This window comes from Schistocerca cancellata, chromosome 3, assembly GCF_023864275.1.
Source record: "Schistocerca cancellata isolate TAMUIC-IGC-003103 chromosome 3, iqSchCanc2.1, whole genome shotgun sequence".
Classification (NCBI taxonomy): Eukaryota; Metazoa; Arthropoda; class Insecta; order Orthoptera; family Acrididae; genus Schistocerca; species Schistocerca cancellata.
Window position 1 is genome coordinate 596,637,206 of NC_064628.1, and position 21,056 is coordinate 596,658,261.

General features: G+C 39.2%; 1 protein-coding gene across 2 annotated transcripts in view; it reads right to left on the reverse strand.

The window, feature by feature from the left end:
• LOC126175483 (AP-5 complex subunit zeta-1-like) overlaps nucleotides 1–21,056 on the reverse strand; it is a 149,094-nt gene that overhangs the window by 41,011 nt on the left and 87,027 nt on the right. For both annotated transcript variants that reach the window (XM_049922299.1, XM_049922300.1), the window contains exons 7-8: nucleotides 18,504–18,700; nucleotides 14,115–14,324 (exon numbers count right to left, since the gene is read on the reverse strand). In XM_049922299.1, coding sequence (XP_049778256.1) covers nucleotides 14,115–14,324; nucleotides 18,504–18,700 — 407 coding nt within the window. The remainder of the gene's footprint in view (nucleotides 1–14,114; nucleotides 14,325–18,503; nucleotides 18,701–21,056) is intronic.

Below are 21,056 nucleotides of genomic sequence, written 5' to 3' on the forward strand. Positions count from 1 at the left end.
CTAATAAACGATTGAAGTGATCGTGACTTTTCAATTATTTAAAAAACTTAGTTATTCCTGTTACAGAGACACATGCTGATCCAGTTCAGCCAGTGTAGTGAATTACTTGATACATTGCAACTTTTAATATGTTATTGTATATTAATGTTTCTGTTTACTACTTTCACATTTATTATTCATTATCTGACACTGTTTGCAATAACTGAATGTGCTGTAAATAACAAGTTAGCTATAGAATTTCATGTATACACATTCACAATCTGTTAAAACAATTTCTAATTCAAAAAGATAATAATTCACTCATGCAATACAGTAACTGTACAATGTATGCAAAATTAAGGATATGAAAATTCTAGAAAAATACTGCATAATGCTGTGACTCACCACTGAAACTGTAGTACACCAGGTAATAATCATTAACATAGATAAGATTGTTAGTTGTATAAAATAATGTAACTTTAGCACTGATTTTGCTAATAGTAGTAATTAAAATAATTAAGCACTTTAGCAGCAGTTTACATACTTCAAATGTAATTGTTCAACATCAATACTTTACAAAATTTTCTAAAAAACATTGTATAAGAAAACAAAGCTGTGTTAGGCTTTTTCCATTTATGTAAAACTTGTTACATTTAAGTTTTACCGAGTAGCAAACTACTAAACATGTAAGCTTTCAGATAAACAAAAGGTACTTCCTCTGAAATAGAACTATAGAACTCACTCTCACTCTCACTCTCACTCTCTCCTCTCTCCTCTCTCTCTCTCTCTCTCACACACACACACACACACACACACACACACACACACACACACACACACACAGGGCCACTGGAGCCCAATTGTGGACTGCATCTGAATCTGACACAAAAGGATTTAACTTTCACAAGCTTTTGGAGTCAGTGGCTCCTTCTTCTGGTGGAAGAGTTGAAGAAGGAAGGAAGGAAGAAGGGTGAAGGAAAACGACTGTAGAGGTTTTAGGAATGGGGTACAGCTTAGAAAAGTCACCCAGAATGCTGGGTAAAGGAGACTTATCGGACAGAATGAGAAGGAAAGACTGATTGTTGGAGACTGCACCAGACAAGATTTGAAAACCTGGGAGCTTAAAGGTGGAAGACAGGGTGAAATGTGACACAAAGATTACTAATAAAACAATAGAGTGAAAAGCTAAGTGCATTATATGTAACAGAGGCAGGAAATGGGATGGTGAAAAATAGACAAGTCAGAAAATGAAAGATATAAAAAACTGAAATGGAGTGAAGAAAGGAGTAGTTACTATGAATAAATGCTGAGATGGAAGGAATTAACATAAATAAGGCCAGGTGGGGGGTGAGAACCAAAGAAATGTTGAAGTGCTAGTTCCACCTGCGGAGTTATGAGAAACTGAGAATCCAGATGGCGCATGTGGTGAAACAGGTGCCGAGGTCATGACTGTCACGTTGTACAGCATGATCTGCAACCGGATATTGTATCTTGCCTGTATACACCCTCTGCCTATGCCCAATCATCCTGCCTGATAACTGGGTGGTAGTCATGCTGATGTAAAAGGCTGAACAGTGTTTACATAACAGCTGGGATATGAAATGTCATTTCACAGGTGGCTCTCTGTTTGATAGTATGTGTTTTGCAAGTTACAGGGATGGTATAGGTGGTGGCAGGAGGGTGCATAGGGCAAGTCTTGCACTGGGGAAGGTCACAGGGGTGGGAGCCATAGGGTAGGAAGATGGGTGCAGAAGGAGCATAGGATCTGACAAGGATATTGTGGAGATTGGAAGGGCGATGAAACGCTATTCTAGGTTTGGTGGGCAAAATCTCAGACAGAATGGATCTCATTTCATGACATGGTTTTAGGAAGTCATGGCCTTGTCAAAGTGACAACTGGTGTACCCCGAAGTTTCTTTTTTTTAAGGGATCAGCAGTACCAGGACTGGATGTGACAGCCAGGGAAATCTGCTTTTGGACTAGGCTGTTAGGATAATAAAATCCAGTGAAGGCTGAAGTGAGAGTGGTGGTGTATTGCGGTGACAGTTTCCATCTGTTCCACATCAAATGTTCCCTACCACACAGCCCTGGTATCTGAGGCAAACATATTTGTTTGGATGCAGACTCTTTCCAGCAATACACCGCCATTCTCACCTCAGCCTACACTGCATGTAATTACCCCACCAACCTAGTTCAAAAGCAAATTTCCTGAGCCATCATGTCCAATCCTGGTACTGCTGATTCCTCCAAAAAACGACTTCAGAGCATACCAATGGTGACCCAGTATTGTCCTGATCTGGAATGTATAATCAGCTACTTTGAGAGGACCATGACTTCCTAAAATCATGCCCTGAAATGAGATTCATTCTGTCTGAAATTTTGCCCACCACACACAGAATAGATTTTCGTTGCCCTCCCAATCTCTGCAATATCCTTGTCAGGCTCTATGCTCCTTCTGCACCCATCTCCCTTACCTATGGCTCCTACCCTTGTGGCCATTCCTGCTGCAAGACTTGCCCTATGCATCCTCCTACCACCACCTATAGCAGGGCTGTAACTGGCAACACATATATTATCAAATGCAGAGCCACCTATGAAATGACATGTCATATATCAGCTGTTATGTAAACACTGTTCAGCCTTTTACATCAGCATGACTAGTACCAAATTATAAATTAGGATGAAAGGGCATGGACAGATGGTGTAACCTGGCAACACACAATATCCTGTTGCAGAGTATGCTGTACAACATGACAATTGTGACCTCAGTGCCTGTTTCACCAGATATGCCTTCTGGATTCTTCCATCAAACACTAGTTTCTCAGAACTCCGCAGGTGGGAACTAGCAGTGCAACATGTCTTTGGTTCTGCCCCCCCCCCCCCCCCCCTCCCACCTGGCCTTAATTTCTGTTAATTTCTCCCATCTCAGCATTTATTTCACAGTAACTACACTTTCCTTCATTCCATTTTAGTTTTCTAAATCTTTCATCGTCTTACCCATTTATTGTTCACCACCCGTCTCCCACCTCTGTTATGTACAGTGCACTTAGCTCTTCACTCTTATTAACTCGTGCATGATGTTTCAGCAGTAACTGATGTCCTATATATTACCCTCTTCCACCTTTAAGCTCTCAGGTTTTCAAATCTCGTCGAACGCAGTCTCCAACAATCAGTCTTTCTTTCTCATCCCATGCAGAAAGTCTGCCCTGACCTGCATTTCTGGGTGACTTTCCCGAAATCTACCCCTTTTCCTAGACTTCTCCAGTCCTTACCTTTCACCCTCTTCCTTCCCCTTCAACCTTTCTGCCTGAGGAGGGAGCCACTGGCTTCAAAAGCTTGTCTAATTACAACCTCCTTTTAAGTTTGTGTTCTGCCACCGCTTGGTGAGTAGACTTTTTATATACTCAATTAAATTCTTTTGTCAAATAATTAAGTTTGCCAGGATCACTTGTAAATCTTTTTGTTGATTACCAGTTTCAACAGATCTTTGTAGTCATCACTGTGTCTTGTAACATATTAACAGAAGTTCATGATCTTCACAAACTTGCAATCCAGATAGTGGTGACACTTCATTTTACAATAAAAGGTAGAAAGGAGCATCAGCACGTAAAACATAAAATACTACAAAAATAAAACATAAATCATGTTGTGCTGATGATCTAGTGCACTAGGACATTAACACATCATTATTTGTGTTTTATATTTGTGGTATCCCAGCCACTTCACTAATGACACAGCAGCTCCCTCTGCCGAAGTCTGTACGATTGACACCTGGCCATGCTTTGGATTGTCAGAATGGCATTCCGCTCTCCCTCCTGGGCATTGTGGGTTCAGTGAGTTTGTGAGGGCTACAGGCATCACTCAGCGGAGTAAGGTGGCTATAGCAAGACAAAAGGTATTCAGGAAAGCTCTTTACTGTTCCATCAAGCTTAGACCACCTATAGGTGTGCACCCTTGTGATATGGCGCGGTCTGACTTTGACCCATGATATCCATGTTCCGTGGACTTGCAGAGTGTGGTTGCAATGAGTTTTCACTGTAATGACAACATGACTTTTTTCATCATGCCAATACATATTAATCAAACTGAAAACCCTTTTCTACTGCAGCACTTGTACCTGGTACACACAATGCAAAATTAACAATTTTCTCTATATTTTCCAAATATTGTAGTCCGTCTCTCTCCTAGAGGCACTTCCATCATTACCCTATCTTTGATATGTTTTTCTATTATGTTCTTAATGTGTCCAAACTCACTGATTAGTGAATTCTCATTGAAAGCAGACAGGCAAACACTATAATCCTGAACATCAGTCCAGTGAGCAGATTTTGCAATGAATCCAAGATCAACTCTGACTATCTCGATACTGACCTAAAATACACTTTTTATGTAATTCACAGAGTCATCAAAAATGTTGAAATCTTTTTCTATAATAATACCATCTTCCACAAGGCTTTTCATTTCATTAAGTGCTACAGTTATGAATCTGTTGACCTTTCTGGAAATCAGCATTTGTATAAAACTGTCAATCAAATTCAAAGTTTCAGTGAGAGGGAGATATTTTGGCTCTCAATTTGATTAATAGTAGCAGACAAACTTCTGACTGATCTGCTAAAAATCTCAACCAAAATGGGCAAGAGCTATTAGAGAAAGAATGAATACTAAAGATAGACACCAAAATGGAGAATAATCTGTATGGAAGATAACAGACAAGACTTCTACATGATCAGAAATGGATATAGCAAAATAGCCACTGGAGTTAGTATACAATGACATCATGTGTCCTACTATTCCCATATGTTATACGAGAAAGAGAGATGTCATTACATTTATAGAAAATTATATTCATTTTACAGCTGTTTATAAGATACATAATAAAGCTCCAATGCTAGAATATTTCAAACAGTATGAAGCAATGGCAACAGTTCATTTCAATTAGAGGATAAATAGATTTCACTACGATGATGAAGGTGAATAGTTGTCCAATGAAATGAATAGCTTTTTTTAAAGAAAAGGGAATTCAGTATTAATTTACTAAGGAATACACACAACAAAATGTAATACATGATAAATACATTACAAACCAAGCTCACTGCAAGCTTTTGAACAGTAAATTCAGAAAATCATTTCAGCCAGAAGCAGTACTGACTGTTGTTTAGCTGATAACCAGAACACCATCGACTGGAAGTTCCAGCACCTTATGTGGTATGGTGAAATGCTGAAACTGCAGAAACTGGAAGTGTTTGGTTGTGTGGTATACTTATAGCTTCTTGAAGAACTGATTACAAGAAAATTTTGTGCCAGAATAAAGAAATGCTTAATGGTTCAATATTGCTTTGGTGCCCAGAAAAGAGATGCATCATTCTTGGAAGGGATGTCAAGTATGATTAAAATAATTTTGATCGTAATAATGAGAACCACTTCTCTTGAAAAGAGACAGAAATGTTGTAATTATCATTGATGAGGACAAAATCGACTACCGAGATGATTTCATGTCAGCCAAAAATAACTGAAGGAGTTAAATCTCCTGAAGGCCATAGACTTGGGAAAGAGAGAGAAAATGCCCGCCATGGAGGAAAGACTATGCAGTGTTAGATCAACGATGTTCCTGAGAATTTCAGTGACATTTTCAGCAGAACAGACAAAGAACACAGGTTTCACACAGTAGTAGAAGAGGTTAATGAAATTAAGACCTGGACATTTGTGACCTATCTGAAAACAAGAGGGCTATTCTCATTCATGACTGTTCTCAAAGAAAAGGGTTCGAGTATAATGAAACATATGCTCCTGTAGCAAGACTGACAATTCTGAGGACATTATGTGCAGTTCTGAATTGCGAAAAACTGGTTACAAACTGTCTGAATGTAAAAAGTGCTTTCCTTTAAAAAAATGTAGAAGATTAAATTTATATAATTTCCAGGTAGTAGTGAATGTAGAACCAGGTAGTGCAGGTAAGCTAAACAAAGCATTTTATGGTCTAAAGCAGGCCTCAAGATCTTAGAATTTCACATTTGGCAAGTTTGTCAATGATCTAGGCTTTGTTTAAAGTATTGATTATAGGTAGTTGTACACAGGAACTTTATCTGTAAGGTTTATGTTTTGCTGAACATTGATGACATCAACATTTTGGGAAATGACAGAACAAAAAGTGAAGAATTCAAATTAGCATTAACAAGTAGATTTAAAATGAAAGATTTAGGAGACTGTTTTTGATAGTTAAAGTAGATAAAAGGGAGAATGGGATAGTTATGAGTCAGAAAATTTGATGCAGAGCTTCAGCATGAATGAATGTAAGCCTAACACACACATGCAAGTGAATTACAAAGAAGTTGAGAATATGAAAATGAATGAGAAAGTGCATTATAGAGAACTAGTAGGATGTTTGCTTTATGTGACTAAAGCATGACTTGATTTACACTTTGCCATTAATTATTTCAGTCATTATCAGAGTGATTCAAAGGAAGCATATAGGAAAGGTTTAAATAGAATACTATTAGCACAAAAGACACATTATATCATAGATTACAGGGCTACTATAGATGATTCATTCATTTTCAAAGTTCTATATTTTTCGATGTATAACATACACAAAGACTGATTTATGAATATAACTACAAACTCACGAACTTAGCATTGTGTACACCTCTTGGTATTATGAATGAGGTGCCTTGACAAAATGATGACAAAGCAAGGAAAGAGTTTCGCCCCAAACTGATACTCAGTGATGAAGCTACCTTCCATTTATCTGGAAAGGTTAATCATCACAATGTGAGAGTAAGGGTCTCTGAAAATACTCATGAAATTGTGGTATATTCGCTTAACATTAATGTTTTCTGTGCAATGTCACAGACGAAGGTGTGGGGGTGAATTTTTTTTTTTTTTCTGCAGGAGGGCTGTGACAAATGTCTCCTACCTTGATGAGTTGAAGTTGTGGCAGTCTTCCCAACTGACTGTTGATGCCGAGAATTTCATCTTTCACTAAGACACCCCTCATTGGAGCATTGATGTTTGTCACTCTCTAAATGGTGAACTTCCCCAATGCTGGGTTGGGCATGGTGGCGAAGATGGTGTGACTGCTTCCTTGGCCCCAGGTTGCCTGACCTAACACATTGTGACTTTTTCCTTTGGGTACATTAAGGACCATATTTACATACCCCCATTGCTAGGAACACTGGAATAGTTCAAAGAACACATCAATACTGCTGTGCTCACTGTAGGATATTGCTATATAAAGTATAGAATAAACTTGATCACAGATTCGACAGGCATTGTGTGGTGGCCAGAGGAGCACTCATACAATATCTGTATAGTGTAAATTGCAAATCTGGTGAGTTCACGTTTCTATTCATGCATCAGTCAAATTTGTATACGTTATACTTTGGAAAATATAGAACTTTAACAATGAAGAATAATTTTATTTATAGTAGACCTGTACATTATAAAAATGAAAGCAACAATGAAGCTGTGGTAGCTTATGGTGATTGGGCCAATAGCTCAATTATAAAATCAACTTCAGGTTATAATACCAAATTATTTGGTAACATTGTAAGATGGGCACTAGAAAAACAAAGTACTGTAGCATTATCTTCTACAGAAGTAGAATTTCTGTACTTTGTGGCTTGAGTTGTAGAATATTTATAATTTATGAATACAGTCAGTTCTGTATAGCTCCTTTTTGTAAATGGGACTAAACATAAGTATGAGTCTGTTACAGATTCAAGTTTAAAAATTAAAAGACATCAAGCACATTTCTATAGATTGTTGCCCAAATGAGGTAGAGTGAGGGAATAACAGTTCCACATTATGTCATAGTACAGAATTTTTGATTTTGTACTGCATCATACACATACACCTATTAATGATTGTTTATTATGTCTGTTTCTTATTTTTGAGTGGGGATAAATTAATTGGAATTAAGTTTCCTTGCTCTGTGTATTTGCTGTTTGCAACCACACTCTGTTAGCCAATCATCTCTCATCAAATGCCCCAGCTTTTTGTTGACAAGAATGTATTTATACTTCCTGTCAGTGACTGCATTATTTCTCATTGGCCATAATTTATCCACAAACATCACTCCATTTTCCTCCTTTTAGTTATTGGAAACAGGCCATTACAGGTACAGAAATCAGTTTATATTTATGAAACATATACAACAGAAATAGAGACAATAAAGCAGAATAAGGTCTCTGTTGGATGAGATAAAATTCCTCCATTATATTAAGAAGATGCAAACACACACAAATTTTTGCTCTGGTTAACCTGTTCAATGAAAGTTTAAGTGAAGGCGTGTTTCAATCTGAAGTAAAGTTTACAATAGTCAAGACACTGCTTAAAAAAGATAGTAACAACAAAGCCAAAAACTAATGACCCATTATTTTCATCTCAAGTAAAAGTATTAGAAAAAATTATTGCACTGATCTTAGAAAACTTTCTTTTCAAACAGGAAGTGCTGTAAGAAATGCAACATGATTTTAGGAAAAGCTACTCAGCATCACCTGCCATATACAATCCAGAGCATACAATGTTAATGAAATTAGATGAGAGGGAAAGGACAGCATGTTTTTCCTGGATCTATCATGCGCATTTGACAAAGTATCTTACGACCTGCTGCTTGATAAAATGAAAACTTGTGGTATAAGAGGAATAGCTAAAAGACTGTTACAATCATACCTACAAGCCAGATATGATATTGCACAAGTGACATACAGAGTGGCAGATTCAGTTGAGCTGTAACAAAGTGCAGTGTGCATTAAGGGTCAGTTCTGTGGCCTCTATTCTTAATATTAGATGTTAATGATATACCATAGTGTCCAACAACAAAGTACTTAACAATGCAGATGACACAACAGTTATTAACTGTGCACCCAGCAATAGTAATCTGGTCCTGAATTACTCTGGTTTCTTACTTGGCATTAAAAATAACTGATTAAGCTTAATGGACTTCCACATACACCAACAACGTGACAGTGTGCAACAGAATGTTGTGTCAATGATGGAATAGAAATGAAACTGGGTGATACAACTGTCTTCCTTTGAGCAAAATTAAACAGGTATCTCTCTTGGGAACAAGTCTTCAAATAATTTAACAATAAAAGCAGTACAGTAGTCTAAATAAAGATTTATACTAACAAAAAGATAGAGGGGCTGGCCAGTAATTACCTCAGCTCAGTACAGCCAATAGATACACATAAAACAGAACCGAAAATTTACGTTCCTAGCTTTCGGAACAAATGTTCCTTCATCCGGGAGGAGAGAGGGGAAAGAAAGGGAAGAAGGGAAAGGAGATTCAGTTACTCACAACCCAGGTTATGAAGCAACAGGGAAAGGAAAATAGGGAGGGTAGCAAGGATGGAGGCATGGTTGTCAGAGGGAAGCCAAAGATATTCTACTGTAAGTACTGTGCCAGCTTCAAACCAAAGAGGATGCATACAGAAGTAAAGATGTATATAGTATAAAGATAAACACAACTATGTAGGATGAAAAGATGCGTGAATGGCTAAAGAGAAAAGGGAAAGAGGAGAAGACTGAAGAGTGAATGGGAGTGAGGTTGTTTAACGTAGGTTCAGTCCACAGTCCTATATGGTCCACATCCTTCATTGTTTTGTCCCTTTTGTTAGCTATCACTTACGTCTGTCATCTTAACACTTTCTCTTCTTCAATGTTTTGTATATACATAAATAAATATTTTCGTCACCAACTGTGCTAGTTTCATCTTCCTCCTATTATCTTGTTCCGTTTATAGTCCTCTTCTCTTTTTTATTTATTGATTTATTTATTCAACATTCCATAGTTTTAACGTTCGTTATTCGCTGTTTCCCAGCCAACAATCACTGCCAACAATCTCTTCCACACCTACCAGTATCATTCATTTCCGTCGATTTCTTGTTGCTGGCGATATTTTTGTGCCATTGGCTATCTTTCTGTGCCACAAGAAAATTTTTTTGGGATATTTCTGCGCCACCCGCGATCTTTTTTGCGGCCCGCGCGATCTTTTTTGCGGCATGCGCGATCTTTTTTGCGGCACGCGCGATCTTTCTTCGCCACTCGCTATCTCTGTTTTTGAGCAACATGTGTTCTTTTCCCCTGATCTGGACATACTTGCTTGGTCTGGTCAACTTTTTCCGTATTTTTCTTATTTAGTGGTCTTCCTATGGCATTGAACATTACCAACACAATTTCTTTCCTTCTCGTCCTTCCCTCCGTGTTTTATTCCTTCTTATGATTACTATTTCAACTTTAGTTATTTAATTTCCCTACCCACCAGTTACCCACTATGTACCTTAATTCTACACCACATTATTTACATTCATTCCGGAAACACGCATTCACCGTAGCCAAACTGCAATCCCACATACTTTTCCTCCGGTCCTGCTTAACCTTTGGAATTACCCCTAAAGGGCTTACCTTAAAAGTTCCCATCTCTGGGTGCAATTCCTCCTTCCAACAGTCTCTCCTGGACTTCCAGAACCTTCAATCCTTAGCCCTTACCCAACTTGTCCTGAATCTCTACACTACTTCATGTAACCACCACTCCCAACAGCTCCTATCTCTCTTCAAAGTCCTCCACCTCTCAAACCCTTGCTTGGAGAACACACTCAGGAACATCATCCTAGAAGCCAGGTGCAAACTTGAGTTCCATGCCACACACCACCTGAAAAAACTATCCACAGTGCTAGTGCAACACCTAAGAAGTGGGGTCCCTCTCCCTATCCCTCACAGACACCAACCACAACAGAACCTTCAACAAACCCCCTTCATAGCCAACAAACCTAGCCTAGCCACCCTATTCAATCTCCCCATCCCAGCACATACCCCACGCAGACCAAATCTCAACTATAACCACAGTCAAATGCCACATATCACCAGTCCCAATTCAGTCCTAAACCTCTCATCCAGTTCCCTCTCTCCTCCAGAGACATATGTTCTATCAAAAGGCTTAACCTTTAGCCCCACACCTAAATTCAACCACACTGCCCTGGTTAAAGATCTCCTCTCATTCACCCAGAACCTCAACAGGAAATATCACTTCACTACCCAAACACAGCCCCCAAATACTGGACCCAGTGTTGAACCCTGTCTAGAACAGTTCCGACTGCCTTCTCAAAGGGATCCTCCTCCCCTCCCCCAAAACCATCCCTTGCAGACATTTCAGGAATTCCTCACATCCAGTGTTGCCTTCCAGTCCTTCTTGAAGAACATCCCGACAACCCCCAACATCACCCCAGCTGGATCCCGTGCCATTAAAGAGCTGAAAATAGACCGCTCTATTGTCATCCTCCCGGCGGATAAAGGCTCCACAACTGTCGTACTTGACCGTGTGGAGTATGTGGCAGAAGGACTGTGTCAACTCTCCGACACCTCAACCTACAAAGCTGTTACCCAGGACCCCATTCCCTCCATCCAGACTGAGCTGCAAAAAATCCTAAAAATCCAAGGTCCCTCACAAGGCCTCACAACGGCTTCCATAGACTTACTCACTCCACCTGAGCCACATACCCCTACCTTCTACCTATTACCCAAAATCCACAAAGAGAACCATCCTGGCCGTCCAATTGTGGCAGGCTTCAAAGCCCCAACTGAACGTATCTCAGCTCTGGTAGACCAGCACCTACAACCTATCACCCGCAGACTCCCATCCTACATCAAAGACACAAACCACTTCCTAGAACGCCTCAAATCCATTCCCACTCCTCTCCCACCTGAAACCTTTCTTGTCACCATAGATGCTACATCCCTTTACACAAACATCCCACATACCCATGGTCTCTCTGTCCTTGAGCACTACCTCTCCCAACGCCCACCCGAAGATCTTCCAAAAACCTCGTTCCTTATCACACTTACCAACTTCATCCTCACCCATAATTACTTCACTTTTGAAGGCCAGACCTACAAACAAATCAGGGGAACGGCCATGGGAACCAGGATGGCTCCATCCTATGCCAACCTCTTCATGGGCCGCGTGGAGGAGGCTTTCCTGAAGAACCAACAGCTGCTTCCCCTGGCCTGGTATAGGTTTATAGATGACATCTTTGTGGTCTGGACTCATGGTGAAGAAACACTCCTTAATTTCCTCCATAACCTCAACTCCTTTTCGAATCTGAATTTCACCTGGTTCTTCTCCAAAACCCAAGCCACCTTCCTGGATGTTGACCTTCATCTTGTTGAAGCTCACATCCACACCTCTGTCCATATCAAGCCCACAAACACACAACAGTACCTTCACTTTGATAGCTGCCATCCTTTCCACATCAAACGCTCCATTCCCTACAGCCTAGGTATTCGTGGCAAACGTATCTGCTCCAGTGACGAATCCCTCAACAATTACACCAATAACCTGACCAGTGCTTTCCTCTCCCGCAACTATCCTGCAGACCTTGTCCACAAACAGATTTCCCGAGCAATACATTCCTCCCCGTCCAACAACAATGTTCCTACCCCCAGACCACACAGAAGCATCCCCCTTGTCACCCAATATTATCCTGGCCTCGAAAACATCAACAAATTACTCCGCCAGGGATATGACTTTCTCAAGTCAACCCCAGAAATGAGATCATCCCTTGACAAAATTCTCCCCACACCACCCAGAGTTGCCTTTCGTCGCCCCCCTAACCTCCGTAACATCCTTGTTAAACCCTAAAATATTCCCAGACTACCTTCTCTACCCAGCGGTTCCTACCCCTGTAACCAACCCCGCTGCAAAACCTGCCCCATGCATCCCCCCACAACCACCTACTCCAGCCCCGCTACTGGTAAAACATACACAAATCAAGGCAGGGCTACGTGTGAAACTACACATGTCATTTATCAACTGACATGCCTGCACTGCACAGCCTTTTACATCGGCATGACAACAACTAAACTGGCTGAGCGCATGAACGGACACAGACGAACTGTCCGCCTAGGAGATGCCCAATACCCAGTAGCGGAGCATGCCCTCCAGCATAATTCTAGGGACCTAGGAACCATTTGTGCCATTTGGCTTCTCTCACCCAACACCAGTCCCTCTGAACTGCGGAGATGGGAACTTGCACTCCAACACATCCTTTCATCCCGCCATCCCCCTGGACTGAACCTACGTTAAACAACCTCACTCCCATTCACTCTTCAGTCTTCTCCTCTTTCCCTTTCCTCTTTAGCCATTCACACATCTTTTCATCCTACATAGTTGTGTTTATCTTTATACTATATACCTCTTTACTTCTGTATGCATCCTCTTTGGTTTGAAGCTGGCACAGTACTTACAGTAGAATATCTTTGGCTTCCCTCTGACAACCATGCCTCCATCCTTGCTACCCTCCCTATTTTCCTTTCCCTGTTGCTTCATAACCTGGTTTGTGAGTAACTGAATCTCCTTTCCCTTCTTCCCTTTCTTTCCCCTCTCTCCTCCCGGATGAAGGAACATTTGTTCCGAAAGCTAGGAACGTAAATTTTCGGTTCTGTTTTATGTGTATCTATCGGCTGTACTGAGCTGAGGTAAGTACTGGCCAGCCCCTCTATCTCTTTGTTAGTATTTGTTTCACATCTTTATATGAGATTTTCCATTAATCATTTAAATAAAGATTTACACATTTATAAGACTTGTAGACAAGCGATTATCATCTGGAAACACACAACGCAGAATGTGGAGACAACAGCCCCTATTACACGGGAATCAGATTTTACAACACATATAAAGAGAATTTGAAAAGCTCAAGTAGAAGCTGCTTTTAAACGGAACTGCAGGAGTTTCTTACCAATAAATGTTTTTCTAGTATTAAGGAATTCTCTTCAGAGGAGTAAAAGACTTTCATTTTTACCAATAGTATATGTAAGTACCAGTAATCAAAATACATAACTTTTTTATTGTTTGTAAAGGTAAAGATATGATGAAAAGTGTAAAATACGTCCACATTCAAAAACAAATCCTGTGTTACTGTACGGAAAATATATAAATACATTACAGATATTCTGCTAATATGTAGGTAAATTATTCTTCAACTGTATCTCTAAAGAAAAACTCCTGTAGAATCGTGTCACAAAAGTAGATAATGGAACAACAGAAATTTTACAAGATACTTAAATTTAATAAGTTTTTCGTGTGTGTAACGCATGACAACGTTATAAGGTATATTTCACTTACTGCACTTTAAACTTACTTATGAACTGAATCGGTGTATCCAGGAACTTTGAATAGAAGTGTTAGTCTGGTAAGAAGAGCACATAAAACATCAGCTGCAGCATCAGCATCACCTTGAAGCATGAGGGCCGAGAAAAACTTGTCTAACAGAAGTGGCACAATCTGACTGCAGGTTATAACAAGAGACTGTGTTGCCAGTTCTCCAAGCAAATCGATGTATGCGCCTAACCTTTGGATACAGAAATAAAACTTTATTTCATAATGGCAGAATTATGTAATTAATTTGATAATGGATGACTACATGCTGCATGTTACAGGCTAATCATTATAATTAACTTATCACATTATGGAAAAATAAGGTAAATATAAAGTGTTATTACTTATCTGCCATGTGAAATTCTTAATTTGAACATAACATAAAGACAAGATGTAAATAAAAATGATCAGAGGTAAGAACTCTTTATTCTCTGTATTGCTATGTGTATCTTATGTAACTGTCATCAGTCAGGAGAGTGATTTGTTTATTAACAAGAACATAGTACATTAACATGACAGAAAACTTATCCTCTATTACCATTCCAAGGAAAACCAGCATCTGCTACAATGAAGCATTACGTAAGGGTTTTATTATATTTTGTTGAGGTATGTGCAGTGGTGATTTGATTTTTTTAGGTCTTTCACTGAGGATGAAACATAGATTTATGCCTCAGTCAAGCTTCATCACCACTTCAATATTCTGTAAGTGCACATTTTGTTTATTAACTGACTGTATGTAATTGTACAAATTGCATTCCAAACACTGAGCAACACATCATCATTTTCAGTACCACTACCTACATCATTTGACAGGAACATTTATGGATGAACAAACTATTTCAGAATTAAAATTCACTTTCAATGAAATATAAAGACTTTGGCTGACTGAACAGATGGTACAAGTGTGTCATATGATGCATGCTCCAACTCACAGGACAATTATAAGCAAACTCTGAAATTCCAATTGAATTCACCATGCGTTACAGGGATGACATTAATACCTTGTATCTCATGCACAGCATACAGTAGTTACAATTAAACTGATGGTGTTCCAAGTGATGTAGTGTGGGCTGTATACATCACAGGGTGCTGAAACATTGTAGGTACGTTCATTAATTGGTGCGCTTGTGGAGTATACTGAAAAAATAATAGTTCCACTTTCTGCCTCTAGGTGAAAATATGATGCTGTAAGCTGTCACAGTGCGAAATGTTTCCTGTTTTGACATTAGCATGCTGTTTGTGACTTGGCAAAGAATATTGACTTCTTCTGTAAGGACTGTTGGTGTCTGAGGTTAAGAAGGTTGAAGTTTTTTGCATGAAATGTGATGGCTATTGAGAAGAAAGAGCATGCACAACTAGTAAAGCTGTTTTATCAGAATGGCAGCAATAGCAGTGCTACACTGTGGGAATATCACTGGCAGAAACAGCTGCAAAGAGGCATCACATCTATAAACGAGCTAAAGAATATGATAAAGAAGTTTGAAGAAACAGGTGGAATTACGTGGTGCAGCAGAGAGAGAGGGAGGCAGTCCATTCCCATGGCATCTGACGATAAACTTTCTGTAGCTGTAGCTGATTGTGCAGCACATCTCAAACTCTGCAGCCACTGCTCAAGCTATGCCAAGGGAATTGTCTGTCCCCTGATCAACAGTTTCAAATATTTTATGGCACATTTTACATAGGTACCCTTACAAGAATCAGAATGTGCGCCAACAAAGCTCGAAGATAGGATACATCATCACTTTGCCTTTCATTTTTTGGCACACTGCAGCTCTCGGAACATTATCAGTTTAATAATAACCAACCGGCACATAGGCGGTCTTTGCAGAGCTTTCCTCTGGAGACTGATTTTTGAATACTTCTGAAAATGTTCTCATTATTATTCTTGTTATGTCTTGCAACATTTTTTATGAGTGACTTTCTTCACCAGCATCTGAACTTTTTGCTTCTTGGACAATATGATCCATATTTATAACTGCATTAAACTGTATAGGAAAGAAGTGCATTAATGCCACTGTGCTCCTTATGTTTATTTTGGAAACAAGTAATTTTATAATTATCTTGCACATTTAGTATGGTTTTTCATCTGGGGTTTTGTTGTACATATTGCAAATGGACTTTCCAGTGACACGTATACCACAGAGACAGGTCTAGCAACCACCTCATTATCTTACCGATACTGGTGTATTTAACACTGGGTCTTAATAGACTATTTTTGATGACACTTATTTGCCTAACGTAACAACATTGGCCAAGTCACAGGCCAAGAATGTGGGCATCTCTACTGGTTGCTGATAATTAGCAATGTGCTACTTAGCTTTGTTTAAAATTCATTTAACACATCAATATATGAAAAGGTGGAAGGGGTGGGGGCAGGCAGCTAAATGCTACAGTGTGAATGCAAAGAGAAACACTATAAAGGTTAGCCAATAGTGACTTTCTAATAGCTAACCCAACATGTGCATTAAGGGCAGCAGATAAATTATATTGCATGACAAGAAAAACTGAAGCACCCAGAATTGAAGGAGGAGGAAACAAAATGAAACTTCATAGATTGAGAAAATATGTCAAGAATGTTGAAGCTGGTCGAACACATGTTCTATATGGGACAGATCTGGGAACCTTGCAGGTCACAGGAATACTCCAACATCATGCAGACAGTTCACAGAAACATGTGCCGTATGTGGACAAGCACTGTCCTGTTGAAAAATGGTACCACAACACTGCCATGTGAGAGCTAACACATGATGTTGTAGGATGTTCTTGATGTACCATTGTGATGTCAGAATTTCCTCAAACACCACCAACCAGGACCTGAAAACATACCCAACAGGTCCCTAGTCATGACACTAAGAGTACCACCACTGTGCATCTCCAAAACTTTGGAAGAATGGGACTTCTACCCAGGTCGCCACCATGCTCGTCAGCAATTGTAATCCATAGTAATGCAGAACTGTGATTCATTGCTAAACATAAGTGTGACACCATTCATCAGCAGCCCATGCTTCCCTGTCACAAAACCACTCTAAATGCAACTATTTATGTTGTGGTCTTAATGGCACTCCACACATAGGAATGTAATTCCCTAGCCATTCTGCTCTCAGTCAACAACCAATGGTGTAGGATGACACAGAATGTTGCAGGGACTCTCACACTTGTTCTCGGATGTGAGATGAAGATGTGATGAGCTATTCTTGGTGCACAATATGGCGATTCTCCATTGTGGTGGTCACACAGGGTCAACTGGAATGCTTACGACGAGTATGCCTGCCCTCATGTTTTCTTGCAATCCAACATTAGGTCACTGTTACATCTGAATGCTCCACAAATCTGCATATTGCACGATTCAACCTGCTGGCCAAATGGAAACTAAAGTGAAGCCCTTTTCAGACTCTGTCAGGTGCTGATAACAGTGTTTCACCTGAGTACAGGGCATCTCTGTTTTCTTTTCAAAATCTAACGTTGCCCACACCTCTAATATATCCTACCAGACCTGGTAACTCTGATGGCCATTCTGCCTGTCATGAAGAACTGAGACGCTAAATCATTTTCACACCTGCCAATAATGTGTACACGTACGAAGTAACAGTGGCATTAGACAATTTCTTATGGGTGCTTCACTTCTTTTGGTCAGGCAATGTACATAATAATCATTCTTGAGAAAGGTAGAAATTGTTTCAGCTGAAAGTTTGCAGATTATTAACCACGTAACATGGATGGAATCCTTGAATAATTTATATAAAGGCAAAACCACGAGTAAGATTAGTGTTAGGCAGGAACGATGTTAACAAAACATTTACACATGTAATGACAACTGTCAATCTGTGCCAGACCTGGACACAAAGCAAGGTTTCCTGGTTACCATGAGCACTTGCCTTAACCATTAGACTATATGAGTGTGCCTCAAGGCCTGAATCCCACTTTATTGTCACTGATGGTCCCATTCACAATTTCTAAAAACCACTATGTAGAAGTCATACCACTGGGAGAATGGATTTGGTGGAGGAATTGCAAGGTCAACATATCATATCATTTCATTTCATCATTGATACATCTGATGCATTTAAACAATTTTAACAACATATTTTTGTGTAAAAAAATTAGAAAAATGGTATGACACCCTAAGAGCATGACAGGAATGGATTTAAAATGCAGATTGATTAGGCAGTTCTGAAATACTCTGTACAATTAAGGAGAAGACTTTCTAAATTACGATCTACATCACAGTGGTTTCCTCGTTAACCACATCTTTGACGAACAAGAAAAATGTAAAATATAAATCCGTGCATAACATGCCCAAAAATTAAAAGTTATGTGTAAAATTGTACTGTACTGCAATAAACTAAAGTGGATACGCTAAATGAAAATGTACCTTCCAGGGAGTTGACCTTTCTGGCTCTGTTGTCTTAAGAGATAACTAAAGGTAGATCGGAAAGCTGCAGATCGTACATCAACCACAAGACTTGCCCAGCAACTATTACTGCTCTGTTCTGTGGGCAACACAGCGGGTACCTGATGCAGTAACAAGCTTGCAGCAAGAACTGGCAGATCCAACAGGCTGTGCAGAAGCTGTAACAGTTAGGTATCATAATAACCAGAGGTGTAAACTTAGACTGTCTGCACCAAATATGAGTAGCTGAGGTAACTATACAAATACATAGTATAAAAGTGGATGTACATATGAACGTGTGTGTGTGTGTGTGTGTGTGTGTGTGTGTGTGTGTGTCCACATCTTCTCCTAAACCACTGGAGGGATTTCAACCACACTTGGTACACATATCACTTACTGTCTGGAGGTAATCACTGTGAGGATAAGAACCACCTACCTATCAAAGGGGTGGGGGTGAACAAGCTATGTAGACCACTGACGAATGAATATCCATAGTTTATTCATCCAGTATTAAAGAATGAGAGCACTTAATGTCTTGAAACAAAGTTTACACATAATTTCAAAACTTTAAGAAACTTTTCCTCACTGACAACACCCCACAAAATAATGAAAGGAAAGGAAAGTCTACTACATTTTAGCAGTTCATGTAGTTCAACTGCCACATGAGGCACAACGTTTTAATTTATACATCTTTACTGGTAACTGTATTTGTGACACATTTTGCAGACAGTATTCACATATACCACTGGATGTACCAGCAAAAATACATCTTTGTATGACACGTACAGTAAAATGCCTTTTTTACACTTTTAAGCTGACTGATCCAAAAAAGTGTAAAATGCAGGAAAGTGTAAAACATGGGAAAGCATAGGAAATACGACAAGTGAAAATGAATAACTTACTTTTCCTGTCATTCTCTTTATATTGTTGAAAATATGAAATTAAAGTAATTTAAATTTTGCCTATTTAAATAAATCCGAAACAATTAATTGTTTTTGTTTCTTTCTTATAGTAATTAGCTGTGCTGTTTCATGAAACCACATTAAAAAGATATCCATGTTCTATTTGAGATTTATTACTGATAATCATTATAAAATTACAGCAAATAAAACTTTTAATACACTATTGGTTAAAAAACACAAAAGATGGCAGCCTCTATAAACAGATAACAATGGGCACAAAATCTACAGCTTTTTGCCGACAAGGAGGTCACTTTGTTCATGGACTTCCAGCGTGAGAAAGAAGGCAGAAATCATTAGCATTTGCCAGAATGTCCTGGGGAAGAATGTTTATGTCTGACATCAGGTCATACCAACCTAAGACTGCATGTGCCAAGTACAGATTAGTGTACTTCACATGGAAGTAACAACAATCCATGAAAGTCCATTGTACACGGCCATCTTCAAAAACAGTGTTTATCTGTGTAAATGACTGTGAAATTAAATTAAAGCTGTGCAATGAACACAAGGAAGGTTACTTTTAGAGTCACTATCATCAGATTGTGATTATCATTAAGGCAGTGACTCAGCATAATTTATCACTCTTCCAAATACTGCGAACATGTACTACAGGCAGCCATGACCCAGCATGACGACAATGAAAACCTCATTTACTGCACTACTGCTATGTTCCAAGATCAATATCTTTGTGCATAGTCTGTGTTTTCTGCTTTGTTTTAAGGCTGACTGATCAGGAATATGATGCACTTTTTGCGGAAATCACTATGAAAATCACTGTTACAGGTTGTGATAATGTCAAAGAAAACTTACAAAAGAGGAAATGTTCTGACGTGGAATCACTAATGACGGGAAAGCAAGCGGTGAATTGTGAGAATAGGACATCTGTTGGGACCAATAAAAGTGAACATAAAATGTGGGAAACTGTAAAATGTAGAAACATAGAAACAGGGTTCTACCGCAGTTCAGGAATATGACATCATAAACACTGAGATGCATGAAAAACTGCTGCAACATGTATGACATTTAAATTTATTACTTCTTTGCTATTATCTCTATTCGCAGCACATTTGCAGACAGTATCCACATATGCTGGTGAATGAACCTACAAAAATATATCATTGAACGACACGTATTTTAGAAGATACAACATCATAAATATTGTGCTATGTGAAAATGAAACTGCAGGTGAAATTCACTAGAGATACAGATGAAATATGTGTACAAATACATGTGACATATTTAAATATACGTGAAATATATCTGACATGTGTACCCAAGCAATGCCATGGTTAGAAAGCTCATCCTAACACTCTGGAACAATTTCAACCAAATTTGGTACATACAATCCTGGAAATTGAAATAAGAACACCGTGAATTCATTGTCCCAGGAAGAGGAAACTTTATTGACACATTCCTGGGGTCAGATACATCACATGATCACACTGACAGAACCACAGGCACATAGACACAGGCAACAGAGCATGCACAATGTCGGCACTAGTACAGTGTATATCCACCTTTCGCAGCAATGCAGGCTGCTATTCTCCCATGGAGACGATCGTACAGATGCTGGATG